This window comes from Kogia breviceps, chromosome 17 (genome assembly GCF_026419965.1).
Source record: "Kogia breviceps isolate mKogBre1 chromosome 17, mKogBre1 haplotype 1, whole genome shotgun sequence".
Lineage (NCBI taxonomy): Eukaryota > Metazoa > Chordata > Mammalia > Artiodactyla > Physeteridae > Kogia > Kogia breviceps.
Window position 1 is genome coordinate 2,732,003 of NC_081326.1, and position 20,111 is coordinate 2,752,113.

A 20,111-nucleotide genomic window follows, 5' to 3' on the forward strand; every position below is an offset into this window, starting at 1 on the left:
ATTAGCCTTGAAAACTGCTCCACCAATCAGACCTTTTAGGTGGGATGTCAATGGGACGACCTTTTCTGTATACGGTACAGCAAAACTCTAGCACAGCAGAAGCACAGGCATTATTGTATATGAGGTATGATGTTAAACAAAGCATCTGTTTTTGTTTGAAGTGTTCATTCATTCAGCCAACCTCTCCTTACCATCCACTCTTCTAGGCACAGAGGTTCCAGCCCTTCTGTGCTCGCTTCAGTGTGATGACTGAACCCACCCATAGAAGGGATAAGAGAATCCCTTAAGGTGGTATTAGACTCTACTTTTCTACCTCTGTTTTCATTTCTCGAATCAATGAACAAATAATCTGGGTACACCCAAACACAATAGAAACAAATCCTTACTCGAGAAGCAAAGCATCTGGGTTGTGCCTTTGTCTTTTCTGAGACACTTAAGTTGGTGAAACCTAGTTCACTCCGGTGTGGACAGTAGACCACATGTCCTAATGTGAAAAGAACCTCAGTGCTTTGTCAGGTGAAAAAGAGAGGCACGGGGTGGTGTGTATACTATTCTCCCATTTTCTTAAAATGTGTGTAGCTATCTGGAAGGACATACAAAAAACAGATAATGGGCTTCCCTGGTGGCGCAGTGGTTGAGAATCCGCCTGCCGATGCAGGAGACACGGGTTCGTGCCCTGGTCCGGGAAGATCCCACATGCCGCGGAGCAACTAAGCCCGTGAGCCATGGCCGCTGAGCCTGTGCGTCCGGAGCCTGTGCTCCGCAATGGGAGAGGCCACAACAGTGAGAGGCCCGCATACCGCAAAAAAAAAAAAAAAAAAACAGATAATGATGTTTTCCTCTAGGAGTTTTCATAGCAACTCCTTCATGATTGTCTGTTTTTTTCCCACCATGGGCGTGTGTTATTTTCATTTTTAAAATGACTTTTAGTATAACATCATTAATAAAGTATCACCTTGTTTCATCAGCTCAGCTCTAGATTAAAGTAGCCAGTCATCTGGACGCGAATGGGGATGATTCATTCTGGAAAGAAGCATTAAAATGGCTTCACAGGAGCCCCTGACTATGTTAGACAGTGTCGTGGGTTAAATTGTATCCCCCCCCCCCACATATGTTGAAGTCTAATATGGCTGAATGTTCGTGTCCCCCCCACAAAATCCATGGGTTGAAACCCTAAGCCCTAAAGATGATGGTATCAGTCGGTGGAGACCTTGGGAGCCCATGGATGCTCTCATAAAAGAGGCTCCGGAGAGATCCCTGGTCCCCTTCACCTTGTGAGGACACAGCAGGAAGGGTGCCCTCGCCAGACTGTGACCTGCTGGCCCCCTGATCTCAGACTTCCAGCCTCCAGAACTGTGAGAAGTAAATATCCATTGTTTATAAGCTCCCGGTCTGTGGGCCTTTGTTAAGGCAGCCCGAACGGGCTAAGACAAAGTCCTAACCCTGGTACTTGTAACTGTGGCCTTATTTGGAAAAAGGGCTTTTGCAGATGTAATCAAGTGAAGATGAGGTCATACTGGATTAGGATATCTTTATAAAGAGAGACAGCTGGGGACACACAGAGGAATTTCTCCTCTCAAATTTCCTTACGTTCTGGCTTAACTCTTTCAGAGCCCATCATGTCCTACTGATGATCAGACTGTGTTTCCAAAGGTCGCGGAGGATGGTTTTGAATGTATGTCCTTTAAGGTTCTTGGCTCTCCTTCATCAGGATCTTGTCTATGATTCTACACCATATGGAACATGGATTCAGGTCTCAGGCCCTTCTAAGAGATAAGATTTTTTTCACACAATACTTGATGTTTCCTCATATTCCCAATGCGTTATTCAATAATGGCTATTTTTAGAATTTGGAAACCATAATGAAAATAAATAGCTATTCATGGAATCCAACCACCAAGTTCAAGCTTACCAGAAAATAAGAAATAACTTTTCTGAGCTAATCACGGTCTGGTTAAAATTTTTTCTAACTAGTTACTGCTTTCAACTCCAAATTACCAGAAGATTGCGATCAAGATTAAGAATTTACCTTGGAGAACTTCCCTGGTGGCGCAGTGGTTAAGAATCCACCTGCCAGGGACTTCCCTGGTGGCACAGTGGTTAAGAATCCGCCTGCCAATGCAAGGGACACAGGTTTAAGCCCTGGTCCAGGAAGATCCCACATGCTACGGAGCAGCTAAGCCCAGGCGCCACAACTACTGAGCCCATGCACCGCAACTACTGAAGCCTGCGTGCCTAGAGCCCGTGCTTCACAACAAGGGAAGCCACCACACCGCAACGAAGACCCAGTGCAGCCAAAAAAAAAAAAAAAAAAAAAAAAAAGAATTTACCTTATTTACCTTGGCTTTTGCTTGAACTTTGAAAGAATTCTCTGTAATGCTGGGTTCCCAGGACTGGAAAAGCAATGTTTGAGTAGGATCATCTCTTAGCTAAGATCTGAATATTTAATAAACTGCCCACCTGTTATTCCCATTTCCTCAGGCTGCCATAAATTATAGAAACTGTTTCCGAGGTCGCTGACGTTGGTTTTACATTCATCTGACTTCTGAGCCTCGGGATCCTCAAGCAAAGGCAGCCAGTCACTGAGGCCTCAAGTTTGTGGCTTGCTTGGGTCACCCCAGCCGACACGGAAATGATGGCCAGCAGTCTGTGCCAGACACACAGCAGGGGAAGAATAGAATAGCAATAGCAAAGGAGCACTGATTCCATGTTGCTTAGGAAAAGCAAATGGAAATGAAATGTGTGTGGGGTTCTCCCACACGATATGATGGAGGCAAAGAAAAAGATGCAAGCTAGTCTGGCGAAGCAGACCACACATCAGTGTCTGGAAGGATGAGCTGAACTAACATAACTGACAATGGCATATTTTTTAAATCTTGTAACTAGGTAGCATTCAGGTAATACATGTGGTTAGTCTTCACATTAGCTATGACATTTTAAAAACTAATTCTCGGACATATGTACATGTATAACTGACTCACTTTGTTGTAAAGCAGAAACTAACACACCATTGTGAAGCAACTATACTCCAATAAAGATGTTAAAAAAGAAAACCCTCTACAAATATTTAGTGACACTAAATATTCAACTCTCCCGTAAGCGACTACCTATTTGCATTTTGAACAAGCCTGCTGTAATTTAAAGCATCTTGATCTGACAATTAAGATGACTAAAAATGAAAAGTTCCAGTAAATTTGAAAACTAGATGAAAGGGATGGATTCTTTTCAGGAAATGAAAAATGCCAAATTGACTCAAAGCCGGGAAGAAACTATGAAAAGAACAGAAATCAAAGAGTAAATTGAAAACATCGTCAGCAAGCCACGCCTGAAAGGTTCTGGTAATTTTACTGGCAGATTCTACATATCTTCAGGGAAAAAATAATTCTCTTAGAAAAAAACAAAGATAAATAGATTTTTTAATTCCCTAAAAAATATTACCAAACCAATTCCAGCAGTATAATAAAAGAATAATCGTCTTTTAGACCCAACAAGAGTTTACTTAGGAAGGTAAGAGTGATTCAACATTAAGAAATGTATTTGGGGGGCTTCCCTGGTGGCACAGTGGTTAACAATCCGCCTGCCAACACAGGGGGCACGGGTTCGAGCCCTGGTCCAGGAAGATCCCACATGCCACGGAGCAACTAAGCCTGTGCGCCACAACTACTGAGCCCGCATGCCATAACTACTAAAGCCCGCGCACCTAGAGCCCGTGTTCCGCAACAAGAGAAGCCACCGCAATGAGAAGACCACGCACCGCAACAAAGAGTAGCCCCCGCTCGCCGCAACTAGAGAAAGCCCGCGCACAGCAACGAAGACCCAACACAACCAAATTAATTAATTAATTTAATTAAAAAGAAAAAAGAAATGCCTTTGGGACTCCCCTGGTGGCCCAGTGGTCAGGTCTCTGTGCTTCCACTGCAGGGGGCTCAGGTTAGATGCCTGGTCAGGGAACTAAAATCCCACACTCCACCCAGTGCGGCCAAAAAAAAAAAAAAAAGCATTAATGTGATTCACTTCATTAACTATTCAAAGAAGGAAATTCATATGATCATCTCAAAAGATCTTTTTTTAAATGCGATAGAATTTGACATTTTGGAAACTTCATTAAGGAAAATTTTCAAACATACGTAAATGTAGTGAGGGTAGTATAACAAATGCCATGGTCAATGACACAACTTCAACAATTATCAGCATTTTGCTTATCTTTATATTCATGTTTTATTAACATTTTTAGCTTCCTCTCAGGCTCTCGGATTTCACCACTGCTCAGCAGGGCCTGGGTATCGTGACCACGCCCGCCACTAAACATTCCAACAGCTAGTGACTGAGTGAAAACCATGCCTATTAATTTAGAATTTTGAGGAACTGAGAGATGGTAGCTTGTTAGTAAATTTTATAGGAATGGCATATATTTCTGTGTACTTGTGTATTTAAAGCTTTAAATGATTTAAGATGTCAGAATTACTGAACCATGTATAAGAATTCCAAGAAACCATACAAGAAACTGTAATGATATTCAGAGGAAAAATTAAATAGATTCTGAGACCAAGTTGAGACTCTAGGAAGATGAACTGAGACATAGAACACTGAGAAAAGAAATGAGGGATTATAAATTAGGAAAATGGTTAACATTCCAGGACTAACCCGATACAAATGCCAAAAGAACATAACTATCAAGCATTATGGTTATGTTAGTCAACGTGGAAGAACACTGGAGAAACACGTTACAGCTGTAAATAGTGCAGTACCTTTTAACACAGTCTCAGCAACATACACCTCTCATTTTGTCTGATAAAAGGCTTTCACGTTCAAAAGGAGACACTGAGATATACATATAATCTTTCCAGCAACTATCAAAAAGGTATAAGTCCATCAGTACATGAGTGGATAAGGAAATTGTGGTACATCTATACAATGGAATACTGCTCAGAAATACAAAGGAATGAACAATACAACAATCACAAAATAACTATGCTGAATGAAGAAAGCCAGATAAAAAAGAGTAGATGTCGTATGATTCCATTTATATAAAATTCTAGTAAATGCAAATTAATATGTAGTAAAAGAAAGCAGATCAGTGACTGTCTGGGGCCGGCAGGTACAAGAGGGAGGGATCCCAAGTGATGTGAAGAAACTTTTGAGCTTGATGATGTGGTCTTGACTGTGGTCGTGGTGTCACAAGTATATACGTGTCAAAACATCAATAAACATGTGCCATTTGTTGCATGTCTGCTAGACCTCAGTAAAGCTGTTTTCAAAAGTGTGTAAGAACAGACTTTGATGAGATTTGCCTCTGATTTCTGAAGGCTGTATTTAGTCACGAGCAACCTTGTGACGTTCTCTAAGAGTTTACTCACGGAATCATCAAGATTCTTCCAGGTAAGCTGGCACTCTGTATCCCCAGGTTCTGCATCCGTGGATTCAACCAACCTCAGATCAAAAATACCGGGAAAAACTCCAGAAAGTTCCAAAAATCAAAACTTGAATTATGCCTTGCACTGGCAACTATTCACACGGCCTTTACATTGTATTAGGTATTACAAGTAATCTAGAGATAATTTAAAGCGTCCAGGAGGATGTGCACAGGTTATGTGCAAACACCACATCGTGTTATGTAAGGGACTTGAGCATCTGTGAACTTTGGTATCCTGGGGGTCCTGGAGCCAGTCCCCCATGGGTGCTGAGGGACAACTGTATTTACAAAGAAATAGGTGTGTACGAACAAATAAAATACGTTAACTATTAAGATAGGCTGGCACAACTTATTTTATACTATGTAAGCAATATAAGAAAACTTGCTTAACTTGGTAAAGTTACCTTCTCGCCGAGACCTCCGACGCACATCACACATACGGGGAAAATACTGTCAGTCTCCTCATTAAAGTCATGAAGAAAACAAAAGTGCCTGACAGTATTTCTACTTTTCAAAATTTACTGAACTTCCTGGCCAGTGAAGTAAGACCAAGGAGAGGAAAGAGGTATATACCTTGGAAAGGGACAGAAAGTAAAGTGTGATTATTTACAGACAGTATCTAACTAGGAAACAAGAGATTCTAACAAGAGAATTAACAGGAAGACTGGTAAAACTAAGAGAAGTCAATAGAGAGGTCAGATAGAGTGTCCTTAGCCTTCCTAGACTCTGAAGTAACTATTTAGAAACATGGGGCGCGGGGAGGTATTTACAACAGCAGCAAAAATTGACCTCTAAAATATTCAGGAAAAAAACCTATCAAAAATATGCAGAGCCTGTTTGAGGACAGCTCTTGAACTGTACATAAGACAGGGTTTAAATGAATAGCTATTTCCTGACCGACGGGGGAGACCCAGTCTCGCAAAGACGTTGAAACCCACTGACATGACCGCGTCACAGTCCTTCCTTCTTTTGAGAAGCAACGGGGATTTTGTTTTTAATGAGGCAAAGGTGCATCAGTATCCCTGAGAAAATAAGTTACCCGGAGCATCTCTGGCCGAAAGCGTGTTTGTTTGGAGACTGTTCTGGCGTGTCCTTGCCTCTCCGTGTCCTGAATGAAGTGAAACCATCGTCAGTCTCCGGCTCCACTGAAATGCCGCGGACGCGGTGAGAACGTGATGCCAGAGGAGCCCAGCTTGTCCCCCAGGGGCATTCAAAGGGGTCCACTCAGCAGGCTGGACCACCCAGGCTGGGCGCTGTGGACGGCGTTGTAAGCATTGTTCTGGCTGTGGAGGAAGGGACAGTAAATCCCTCTGACGGGTCTCTCGTTCTGTCTTGGAACTTACATCCCAGGATGATTAAAAGACAAGGGCCAATCCTGAGTAGTAGTTACGTCCAAGCTCTTACTGCCCGCTGCAGGACAGACCAATAAATCGAGAGACGGGCTGTTGAGGCCGGGAACAGCGACTTTATTCGGAGAGCCAGCAGACCAAGAAGTGGAGGGACTAAGGTCTCAAAGAACCATCTTCCGCAAATTAGAGTTCAGGCTTCTTTTATACTCAAAGGGGGGGGGGGGGGAGTAAAGTCGAGCACTTCCTGGCTCCCATCAGCCTCCGAAAGGGCGAAAGGGCGGTGTGAATTCCTTCCTGCAGCCATCCAGACGTGGGCCTGGTCAGGATGTTTCTTGTGAGCTAAACAAAGGTACTTTAGCTTAATGCTCATGACCTGGGAGGCAGGGTTCCCAGAGGTGGGCTGTTACGTATCATTTAAGCTTATAGGCAACATCCCTTTAGTGATGGACTTGTAATAGAACAATGGTTCTTCCATATCACACAGTCATCCCTGATAGGTACTGAAACAGATGTCATTTCTCACAAATATTTCTCGTAAATCCAGTGTGGTCCTAATCAGATTCCCACATGGTGTTGATGAGCTGATCCCAAAATTCCACTGGAACACAAACAGGCAAGAACAGCCAAAAAGGTTTTTTGGTTTTAATTCATAACCTTTTTTTTTTTCCCCCCCTGGCTGTGCCATGGCAGCTTGTGGGATCTCGGTTCCCCGGCCAGGAATCGAACCCAGGCCACAGCAGTGAAAGCCCAGAATCCTAACCACTAGGCCACCAGGGAACTCCCTGGTTTTTTTAATTCATGAAGGGAATTTAACTTACCCGATATGAAAACATATAATAAAATTATGATAATTAAAACAAAGTCCAACAGCATATAAGGATAAGTAATAGTAGGGATAGATAAATCTAATGTTGGAATAGAATATCAAATTCAGAATTCGATTCCAAAGGTCTGTTTAAGGTTCTTTAACACAGATGGGATTTTTTTCTTTTTTACCCTACCAACAATTCAAACCATTGTATCAAAAATAAAAACGGACCCAGCGATTTCTCGTTTCTTATGCTGTGTTTATATTTCTCTCTTTCAACCATTCCTGTAGTTCTCAGGCAAGGCGGGGGATGAAGCAGTTTCCGACCGCGCAGTGTCCAGGGAGGGAGGCCAGGGCACCGTCCCTACACGTGGCAGGATGGGTGTGGGTCACAGTCCTGAGCCGGGCTCGCGTCCTGGGCACCCCTGAGCAGGACCGCACACGGGCGCGGCTCCAAGGGTCCTGCAGCTGCGATCTAGCTGCCCCTGTAACTGCCCCCCTCCTCACGATGGCCCAGCGGGGCCGGGGGTGGGGGGACCCGAGCTGGGAAACGCACCTGCGGTAGGTCCTCACCGCGATGTCTGAGGGATGTGATGCCAGCGTCTGTCTCCTTGACCCAACTGTGAGCGCCTTAGCACAGGGACCCCCCCCATTCGTCGTTTCACTCCTAGAATTTATCACAGTCCTTCTAGACAGGGAATAAATGTTTGGTCAATGAATGGATTGTAAGCACCAAATTTTACCAGAATTAGCAGAAATGATCTGGAGAGAGTCACACTGCATCTTCTGAATGATCCAAACGACAACGGAATCGGCATCTCCAGCTTCTGTGGTGCTAACTGTGCCCCCGCCCCGCTTTTGCTTTCCCTGTTGCAGCCGATGGGATCAGAACCCATGGAGATGCGAAGGCGGCAGGTGTGCGCAGCCCAAGGGCCCGCAGCCTCCGCCCCAGGCCAGCACGGAGTGGGGAACCGGGGGTCCAACGCTCGTTGCTTCTGCTGGTGCTGCTGTTGTAGCTGTTCTTGGTAAGGTTTGCGGCTTTTCATGAACGCGCTCCTGGTAGGAAAACGGTACCCTGAATGGTGCCAGTTTATGATGAATGCGGTTAAGTGCTTTTAAGCAACTGCTATATGCCTGCCTCTGATGTGGCTTCTGTAAAGGACGACAACAAAAACAAACAAACCCAAGAGGAGGCTGCATCCTAGCTCTGGAGAGACATATGCAAATCCCTGAAATCAGGCTAACTAATGGATATCAAATATCTAAAGAACAATCGAAGGCAGCTGACGATTGAATATTAATATCTGGGCAGAAAGGAGTGAACTCAAGGCCCTCCAGTTGGTAACAAAGGCTTCATGGAGGACTTAGAATTTAATCTGGGTCTTTAAGTTTAGGTTAGGAAGGAGAATGAGCCTGCATTTTATATTCTGCTGCTTCTGTTTTATTAATATTGTTTTTTAATAAAGAAAAATGTCAAAAACTAAGCTTGACAGAGAGAGGAACATCTAAAAATATAGGCTCACTTACTAGTAGTGGAAGATACACAATCATTGCTTTAAAAAAAGAGATATAACTTGAGCATTTGAGTCACTGTTGAAGATCGGGAGAAACAGGGCTGATTTACACCCAGAAATCACAGGAACATTAGGTTGCATTTCTGAAATCTTGGGTATGAAACGTGCTTCGTGACAGCCAAATGTGTGCATAGCTTTAGGCAATTCGATTATTGTAAATTTATTCGGGCTTGACTGCAAGTTAGACCAGACCTCGCTATCCCGTGGAGAAGAAGGAAAACGGATCCGGGACGTAGAACCATTAGAACTGGGGGTGGGCAGGCTGGAGGCTGAAGGTGAAAGAAAAGTCCAGGACTGTTGGGGCTGCTCCTGATTTGCCCCGGGCTGGTGTTAATTTCCAAAAAGTTCCAGGCCGGTGCCTCTGAGGATGGATGTTACCCTGATGCTGGGAGATCGGTCCATTCGGGACAGAACCCCAGACTCAAGTGGGAACATAGGGGAGAGTGGCTGACCAGAGCCGAGCAGCCGGAGTTTAAAGTGAGCCTTCAGCCCTGACAAGGGGTCTAGAGGGCCCGGCAGGAGACGGGAGGAAAGGGCGCGCTGGCGCCCCCGACGCACCGAGGTGTCCAGGACCCCCGCTAGTCGGGGAGGGGACCCACCAGGGGTGAAGAGACTGCACTGAGGCCCCTCTCGACCCGTTTACTCTGCTCCTGAGGCTCAGTGAGATGGCGCCTGAGAGGTGTGCAAAGGTGTCCCTGTGCAGGAGGGATGCCGCCTGGCCTTTACCCCATCCCCCCTTCCCTGCTCTGGTGCCTTGGGATGGCGCAGGAGGTGGGGACCATGGCCTGAACAATGTCTGGGACTGATGGTGTGTGGGCGACAGGTGCTGACGGGTCCCGGAGCAGCCTCCTCCTCCTAACGTCAACCAGGGCGGATAAAATATAAATCTGTACCTGGACGTCCTCATCACAGCCAGCACCTGTGGAGCACGTGGTATGTGTGTCTGCGAAAGACCAGAGAGCAATGTCTTCAAAGTACGGGAGCAAAGTAAGAGAAAACTTAGTCAAACTATAACTCAGGAGTGTAGGTAAAAGAAGTCATTTTCAGACATACAAAGGCCAAGAGAGGTAACTGCCTTCAGACCCTCCCTAAAGAACTAAGGATGTATTCAAGGGTAAAAAGTGAACCCAGAGGGCAGTCATGGGAAACAAGTAACACTGATGAATACAAAAGAAGCAAACACAGCTGTAAAACTTGGTATTTAATTTTGTGTTAGAAAGTGTAAATCCAGAGCCATAAACAAATAACCTCATGTTAACAATCAACAAATCAAATACCTCAGTCTTTCTTAGGAAAAAACTGTAAGAACATTTTCTTTCAAAATTAATTATGCTTAGAAATGGAACATCGATTTTTCCACATCAAGGGAAGGCAATAAAAGAAATACTGGGGCTTCCCTGGTGGCGCACTGGTTAAGAATCCGCCTGCCAGTGCAGGGGACACGGGTTCAAGCCCTGGTCTGGGAAGGTCCCACATGCTGCGGAGCAACTAAGCCTGTGCGCCACAACTACTGAGCCTCTGCTCTAGAGCCTGCGAGCCACAACTACTGAGCCCGTGTGCTACAACTACTGAGCCTGCGCTCTAGAGCCCGTGAGCCACAACTACTGAGCCCGCGTGCTATGCGCTCTAGAGCCCGCGTGCCACAACTACTGAAGCCCACACGCCTAGAGCCCATGCTCTGCAGCAAGAGAAGCCCGCACACCGCAACAAAGAGTAGCCCCCGCACACCACAACTAGAGAAAGCCCGTGCACAGCAACAAAGAGCCAACGCAGCCAAAAAAAATTAAACATTTTTAAAAATTAAAAAAAAAATACTGAAAACTTTATCAGCATATGGCAAAGGTGGCTTCAGCAAAAGAAGGAATGAGCTATTCTATAAATACCCAGATTCCTGGCATTAGGTGACCAGCTCATCCCAGTTGCCTGGTTCGTTTCAGCATTGAAAGTCCTGTGTCCCAGAAAACCCAAGAGCCCCAGACAAACTGGGAAGGTTGGTCACCCTACCTGGTATCCAAATCCATAGAAATAGATTTATATTCCTATACTGCATCATGTAAAAAATTAATCTCCCAAGATCAACTCCAGATGGCTTAAAAGTCTAAACGGGAATATCCAAGAGGAAAACACAAGATAATATCTTTATGATCTTGGTGTTGGGAAGAGTTACTTTTAAAAAGAAAGAGGAAAATCTGTAAAAGGAAGAGATTCATAAATTTGGCTACATTAAAATATTAAAATGTGCTAGCAGGAAAAATAAAAACACATTTCATCCAAAGACTTGTACGTTGCATCATGAGTCATCCTGTGAGAGGGGTCATAGCAGCATTAATCTGATTGAGAAAAACTGAAAATATCTGGATAGATGCTTTGTGGTGTAGTTATGTAATGTGACACCGTCCGGCTTTTAAATGCATTTGCTTTGAAAGGAGAAAAAGGAGAAAAAGCAACTTGTGAAGGAATGCCTATCTACAAAGTTTGGAAATATGTGTGTATCTATGTATTTTTATTTATTTATTTATACATTTCTAGAGAGGGTAGGGTAACTGTGAATAGTAATGATAAAAAACAAAAAAATAAGTGTGGTGGTTATCTCAGGATAAGAAAGGGGGAAATAGGTTGGGAAAAAAGTGCGTGGAAAACTTCAACTGTTCCAATATTTGATTTCCTTGATTTTTTTCACAACATGCTTTTGAGATTTATCCATGTTGAGAGTACACAGTGAGTCCATTTTTTTTTTCCGAGTGATTTTTTTTATTCGTTTACAAGAGTCCTTTTTTTTTTTTTTTTTTTTTTTTTTTTTGCGGTACGCGGGCCTCTCAATGCCGTGGCCTCTCCCGTTGCGGAGCACAGGCTCCGGACGCGCAGGCGCAGCAGCCACGGCTCACGGGCCCAGCCGCCCCGCGGCACGTGGGATCCTCCCGGACCGGGGCACGAACCCGCGTCCCCTGCATCGGCAGGCGGACCCTCAACCACGGCGCCACCAGGGAAGCCCAAGGGGCCATTTTTAAGAAAGGTAAATGGCAATTAGTTTTCTTAGCCGTTGTATTATCTTTCTCAGAATCCTGCTTTCTGGCCTTCAGGCGTTTCATTTTATAAAAGAAGTCATGCAGAGTCTTGATCTCTTGAAAATAAGCTTTTTGTTTTCCTTTCTAGAAGACTGAAGAAATTTTTCCTCTTTATAACAACTCTAAACTTTACCAAAAGAGACCTAAGCAGGGGTCTTCTTTTATTGAATATTTCTTCAAAGTGGTGAGCAACTATTTTGGCTTCTATCAACATTTTCGTATTCTACTTTAACAATAAAAATAAATTCAGGTTCAAAAAATTGACACAAAATATATTACTGTTTTTCAAGAACACGTTGTCTTCTAAGAAATATTCCTACTTTTAAAAAAATGAGACATGGAAAAAATGCCAAAGCTTAAGTACATATTGCATTATTTATTCATAATACAACTTACAGTTATTTTAAGAATCTTGTCAAATTCATCCTTCCTTTTCCTCTTTGCTTTTTCATACCCACTGTGTAGTACTGTTTTCTCTTACGAAAGAAGTCTGTGACGTCGGGCAGTATTAATACTCCTGCAGAGACAGTACCACCCAGATGCCTTTCAAATTCGTTTTTGTTTTTGTTTTAAGAAACCATCATTTACTGAAACTGTTAGCCCTGGCATCATGAAAGCCACAAGAAAAAGGAGTTCCTGCATGTCTAATGACTGCACTTAAAGAAAAATAGAGGTACACACAATTACTGAAAATTCATAAAGCAGATGTGCCTGAAAATAGAATAAAAGACTTTTATAAAATGGTGTAAAGAATGTTAAGGAAAGGCATAATAAAAGAATAGAAAAGACAGTACAGAGGCAATAGTAAGATAAAGCAAACTCAACTAATCAATGATAAAAATCCATTTTGATATTAATGGGAAACTAAAAGCATTCCTGCTAAAATCAAGAAGAAGGCAAGGGGGACTTCCCTGGTGGCTCAGTGGTTAAGAATCCACCTGCCAAGTCAGGGGTCACGGGTTCGAGCCCTGGTCCGGGAAAATCCCACATGCTGCAGAGCAACTAATCCCACGTGCCCCAACTACTGAAGCCCGCGCACCTAGAGCCCATGCTCCGCAACAAAAGAAGCCACCGCAATGAGAAGCCCACGCACTGCAACGAAGAGTAGCCCCCGCTCGCTGCAACTAGAGAAAGCCCGCACACAGCAACGAAGACCCAACGCAGCCAAAAATAAATAAATTAGTTAATTTTTTTAAAAAAGAACCAGGCAAGGCTGTCCAGGATCTTCCCTACTATTCAACACTGTGCTTTAGGGGTCAGACAAGAAAAAACAACTGGAGGCCTAAGAATTGGGAAAGAAGAGGAAAAGCTCCCTGTTTGCTGATGATATGAGAATTCCCTTGAGAATGCCAGGGGAATTGTTGCTAAGCTGACACAAACACAAGAGAGAAATCAAATTAACAAAAAAATAATAGCTTTCAGAATGTAAAGAACTATTACAATTCAAAAATAAAGAGACAAACCAATTTAAAAATGGGTGAAGGATCTGAACAGATATGTCTCCAAAGAAGATGTACAACTAGCTGATAAATACTTGTAAAGATGCTCAAATGTCATGAGTCATTAGCAAAATGCAAACCAAAAGCACAAGGTGATACCACTTCATAACCACCTAAATGGCTAGACTAAGAAAGACAGACAACAGTAAGTGTTGGCAAGGGTGTGAAGGAATTGGATCCCGCCAGCATTGCTGGTGGGCGTGTGAAACGGTGCAGCTGCTTCGGAGAACAGTTTGGGCCTTCCTCAAAATGTTAAAAATAGAGTTACGACATGACAGCACTTCCACTCCTGGGTATCTACACAGGAGAAATAAAAACAGACAGCCACACAAAAACTTGTACATGACTGTTCATAGTGGAATTATTTACAAATAGCCCCGACGTGCAGACAACCTCACTGTTCATCAGCCGATGAATGGATAACAAATTGTGATATATCCAGGCAATGGAATCTTATTCAGGCACAAAAAGGAATAACGTAGTGAAACATGCTACAACGTGAATGAACCTTAAACCAGTAAGCCAGGTGAAAGAAGCCAGCCACCAAGGACCACATATGGTGTGATCCAGAACAGACATGTCTTAGGGAACAAACTAGTGGTTACCACTGGGGAGAGGGAAGGGGAAGCGGCCATAGAGGGGGTGGCGGAGAAAAGGGTTACTATGGGATTATATGAAATCGTGTCTGAAACTTTTGAAAATTGTAAAGCACTGTAGAATTTAAAGAATCTTTCATTCAGTGAAAAAGAACAGACATATCTCTAGAGACAGGACGCAGATTAGTGTATGTTGAGGGCTGGTGTAGGTCAGAGGTAGTGTGTCATGAGCGGTGGCTGCTAACAGGTCTGGGGCTTCTTTTCAGGGTGATGAAAATGTTGTGAAATTAGATAGTAGTGAGGGTCATACAACCTTGTGATTATGCTAAAAACCACTGAGTTGTACACTTTCAAGAGGCAACTTCATGATGTAAAAATAATGGTTCAGTAAAGCTATTAAGAAATTACCTTCAAACGTACAAACAATAAAGTTAGAAGATGAGATGGAAGTGAAAATTCCATTTACTATAACAACAGAAATACCTGGAATAAATGTACAAATGAAGGTGTAAAACGTGTATAAGGAAACAAACTCTCCTGAAAGATACAATAGAGATTTTGATTGTACACTTTGCTGGTTTTCTTTCATACTTTCGTATGTGTGCCTGTAAATACATAAAATCTCCATTTTCACTGGGAAACAAAGTCTGGAGAATGTATACCTTTTTTCAAGGTTCAGGAAACAAAATGAAAACCAAAAACATTCCTGAAAATCTGATCTTTTCACTACTTTCTAATGGACATGTTTTATGACAAGAATTATTATTCTAAATGTAAACTCTCTCAATGAATGTAGACCATAGTATTATAAATAGAATTAATTTTGCTAAGACTTTATTGTCATACTTTTGGTTTTCTTAAGAAAACAAAGAATTGTCACTTTTATCAAGAAATTAATTCTACTTGGTAACCTGGAGTTCTCTGAAATATCTGTAAAAAAAATCTTTCCTTGATACAGAAGGATCTCAACTAACACGTGTTTGTCTTATTTCTTGCAGTCTCACTGTTAGAAACCAAGAGGAACAGAGACTCAGGAATGCATCCTATGAACTCAGAACAGAGGACCTTCCCACCTGTGAAGAAAGGTAAAATCTCATAGTGTTTAGCTCAGTAAATCGACAGAAATGACAACCTTATTATTTTTTCCTTCCAGTTTTATTGAGATATAATTGACATTCAGTACCGTGTAAGCCTAAGGAGAACAGCATAATGATTTGACTTGTATACGTCATGAAATGATGATCAAAATAAGTTTAGTGAACATCCATCCTCTCATAGACTCTCAACTAGATTTTTTTTTGCATTTTTTGTTTCAGTAGAACACACAGTTTCTCTAACTGCAATTTAATAATATCAAATCATAATGTTGCATCACATTTTCACTCTGCAGAATTCTTCTTTTTAAAAGTGATTTATTTATTTATTTATTTTGTGGCCATGCCGTGAGGCATGAAAAATCTTAGTTCCCCAACCGGGGATTGAACCCTGGCCCCCTGCATCGGGAGCTCAGAGTCTTAACCACTGGACCGCCAGGGAAGTCCCTGCAGAATTCCTTTTAATTCATTGTGTGACAGGGAGAAAAATCGGTTCCACTGTTAATCTAATGCCTGTTAATCACAAATAGAAATTGATGCTCCTTGGCAAAACATATGACATCATTTTATTTTTATGTGATTTACTTTTTTAAATAAAAGAACATAATGAAATACGCAAGTAAGGGTTTCAGGAAAATAGTTGGTTTTTTTTTTTTTGTGGTACTCGGGCCTGTCACTGTTGTGGCCTCTCCCGTCGCGGAGCACAGGCTCTGGACGCGCAGGCTCAGCGGCCACGGCTCACGGGCCCAGCCGCTCCGCGGCACGTGGGATCTTCCCGGACCGGGGCACGAACCCGCGTCCCCTGCATCGGCAGGCGGATTCTCAACCACTGCGCCACCAGCGAAGCCCCAGGAAAATTTTAAAGGTCCATTATTTTTCTTAACTATAAATTTATACTTTAGGAAATGTATTATTTTTTAAGTATTTTGAGAAAAAGTTGGAAAAACACAACAAATTACTTTCCATAATGCCAAATTTTAAAATTGTCTTTTTTCCTTCCTGTATTATCTATGGATTTACTTCCACTTACCTATTCTTATTCCTTTTCTTTGTGTTATGCCAATATAACTGCAGGCAATAGACAAATATCCTAAAAGCATCGTTCAAATAGGTCTTGCCTTAAAGTATTTATTTTTGAGGGGGGAAAAAAACAAGTAACCTAAAAGTTTACTTAAAATATTTTTCTTCATTCTTTATTTTATTTATTTTTACCCAGATGTTTCAAAGTGTAGGATGCATGTTAAAATCTTCCACAATTACTGAGTCTGTTGAAAACAGCTTTTATCTTATATATTCCAGTGTACTGTATTCTGCGCCAAGGCTTAAGGCTCTGAGTACCGTCGGGAACCAGAAAGCCCTCATCTGGTCCTGGCTCTGCCCATCCTGCGTGTAGACCTTGGGCACTTAGCAGCCACATTCTGCCTCAGTTTCCCTGTGTGTAAAATGGGGTAATAACAGTGTAGTGTGACTCAGCCAAAGAAGGGTTGTCATGAGCACTGAGTCACCAGTAAAGCACTGAGAACAGAGCCAGGCAAGAGGGAAGGGTTCCCTCCTGTATATCGGCCATTATTTGTTCTCAATCATATCCAACCATATAAAATGACTCTTTATCCAATTTGATGCCTTTTGCTTCCATTTCTATTTAGATATTAATCTTATTGATCTGCATTTCCCTCACATATCTTTGCCTATTTGTTTATAATTTTTGGTAGTATTTTGTATGCTTCCCGAAAATAGCATTATGTTGGATTTTCGCCCAGTTTGAGTCTCTGTTACTCAACTGGGAATTAAAATCCAATTACATTGGGTCAGTTGTCTTGATGATTATGGATATGTTTAATCTTCTAGAATGTCTGTTGACTGTCTACTAACAATACCCCCTAATTATTTCTTTTTTTTTTTTTTTTACTTTATGAACTGTGCTTTCTTTGCTCCTAGGTTCTTTGGTACTATGGAAAATATATGTTTTCTCCCTCCTTCCCTCTCTCTCTCTCTCTCTCTTTCTCTTTTTTTAAAGGGTACTACTGATTACCCTTAAGTTTTTCAGTCATTCTTTTATATGTATTTCTTAAAAGGAGTAGGAAGATATATTTTGAATCCCCATATTTAAGGAACATAACAGCATTCTTCTTTTTAAATTTAGCATTCTTTACTAAGCCTTGCCAATTTAATTAACCTATCTAAAAAGAACCTGGGGCCTTCCCTGGTGGCGCAGTGGTTGCGAGTCCGCCTGCCGATGCGGGGGACGCGGGTTCGTGCCCCGGTCCGGGAAGATCCCACGTGCCGCGGAGCGGCTGGGCCCGTGAGCCGTGGCCGCTGGGCCTGCGCGTCCGGAGCCTGTGCTCCGCAGCAGGAGAGGCCACAACAGTGAGAGGCCCGCGTACCGCAATAAAAACAAAAATAAAAAGAACCTGGTATTTTTTTTTAATAAATAAATGTATTTATTTATTTATTTTTGGCTGTGTTGGGTCTTGGTTTCTGCGCGAGGGCTTTTCTCTAGTTACGGCGAGCGGGGGCTACTGTTCATCGCGGTACGCGGGCCTCTCACCGCTGTGGCCTCTCCCGTTGCGAAGCACAGGCTCCGGACGCGCAGGCCCAGCGGCCATGGCTCACGGGCCCAGTCGCTCTGCGGCATGTGGGATCTTCCCAGACCAGGGCTCGAACCCGTATCTCCTGCATTGGCAGGCAGATTCTCAACCACTGCGCCACCAGGGAAGCCCGAATCTGGTTTTTTTATGTAGATTGCTTTAAGTTACTATTTTTAAATTATCTTTTAAGCATCTTTTAAAATATTTCCTTCAAGGAGTTCCCTGGTGGTTCAGTGGTTAGGATTTTGGGCTTTCACTGCTGTGGCCCAGGTTTAATCCCTGGTGGGGTAACTGAGATCCCACAAGCCGCACAGCCAAAAAACATATATATATATTTTTCTTTCAAAACTAATTTTACTGGTTATGATAGAGATGTATGTTTTCATACAGAATACTGTTTTTTTTGTTTGTTTGTTTTTTGTTTTTTTTTGCGGTACGCGGGCCTCTCACTGCTGTGGCCTCTCCCGTTGCGGAGCACAGGCTCCGGACGCGCAGGCTCAGCGGCCATGGCTCACGGGCCCAGCCGCTCGGCGGCATGTGGGATCTTCCCGGACCGGGGCACGAACCCGTATCCCCTGCATCGTCAGGCGGATTCTCAACCACTGCGCCACCAGGGAAGCCCCAGAATACTGTTTTCATGATGAAAAGCTTAAACACCTCTTATAAAAAAAGAAATCAGACAATATAAAAGTTTTACAATAAAAGCTCATTTGTCCTCTTACTCCAGACCTTGTCCCAATCTCCAAATATAAACCATCAACAGTTTTTTTACGTATCCTCAAAGGAACTGTCTATGCATTTCCACACAGTTGTACTTACATAGGATTCATCTCTACACGCTGAATCTAACTTTGAAACTAAACTTGAAATGACTGTTTATCTGTCTGTGTCTCACTGCTGGCTCAGCTGACTACTCGCTTTCTATGACCCATTTTGTCTGATCTTCAGCTTTTTAATTTTTTTTGGCCGTGCGGCGCGGCTTATGGGATCTCAGCTCCCCACCCAGGGATTGAACCTGGGCCATGGCAATGAAAGCACGGAATCCTAACCACTGGGGCACCAGGGAACTCTCTGGTCTTCAGCTTTGCGCTGATGTTTCTCTGCTGGGTCACTTATAATCCATCTTAAAGATAGGAAAAGGACATCGAATTTACATTGTAAACTTTGCATATGGGAGAGAGTTTTTTCTATCATCGTCATATAATTAGGAGAAGTTCGCTACATATCAAATTCTTGGTGATACACTGTTTACCCCCCAAAACTAAATGGAGAGCCTTTGGCAGTGTAGCAGATTAGGTCATCTGGGGGCCTTCCCAAGACAGAAGAACAGATTTTGCGAAAGTCAAAAAGTTTTTGCAACACTGGGCTCACAGAAAGTAAGGAAAAGGACAAAGCACCTGAAAAGCAAAACCAAATAAAAAGTAAGCAAAGCCCTGAGCAGTGACTGCTAAGCGCAGGACAGAAGGGTTTTTTCTCTCAGAGCCAGTGCAGAGGGGGTGGGGCAAGGAGCTTAAAGCCAGGATTCCAGGATTCAGCCCTGGTCCGCGAAAGGGGCAGAAATGGTCCCCAGTCAGTAGGAAGCACACACACACCCTCTCTGGAGGAAAGGGAAAACCATCAAATGTGACTCCGTTTGCCAAAGATTAAGACCAACCAAAAATTACAAAACTAGAAGGACACAACCTACCACAAATGAGAGTCAGTAGAAACAACACTTGGATTTAGAGGCCAGAAGATTTCAGATGTTAGAATTATCTGCAATCAAATATAAAATAATGGTCTCTGAAATGTTTAAACCAATTAAACATGGAATCACAAAAATGAGTAGGCTGAATTCAACTATCAGAATTGTCCAGGAAGGGAAATTCCCTGGCGGTCCAGTGGTTAGGACTCTGCGCTTCCATTGCAGGGGCATGGGTTCAATCCCTGGTCACGGAACTAAGATCACACAAGCCTCGCGGCATGGCCAATAAATAAATATGTAAATAAATAAATAATAAAAATAAAAGCAGAGTCTTAAAAAAAAACACTAAAGAATATATTCTTCAGGGATACATCCATACATAAAAACTCTGAAAAAAAGGGTAAGGGAAAAGAAATTAATAAAATAAAAAATGTAATAACG

At 42.8% G+C, this 20,111-nt stretch overlaps 1 protein-coding gene across 8 annotated transcripts in view; it reads left to right on the top strand.

Moving 5' to 3' along the window:
• Positions 1-20,111, top strand: part of RGS20 (regulator of G protein signaling 20) — a 49,399-nt gene that overhangs the window by 22,799 nt on the left and 6,489 nt on the right. For 4 of the 8 annotated variants that reach the window (XM_059043543.2, XM_067017565.1, XM_067017570.1 and 1 more), the window contains exons 2-3: positions 8,447-8,595; positions 15,303-15,389. In XM_059043543.2, the coding sequence (XP_058899526.2) occupies positions 8,450-8,595; positions 15,303-15,389 (233 nt within the window). In that variant the 5' untranslated portion in view covers positions 8,447-8,449. Of the gene's footprint in view, positions 1-1,289; positions 1,363-8,446; positions 8,596-15,302; positions 15,390-20,111 lie in introns of those variants that run through there. The other 4 variants (XM_067017567.1, XM_067017566.1, XM_067017569.1 and 1 more) reach the window with 2 other exon arrangements.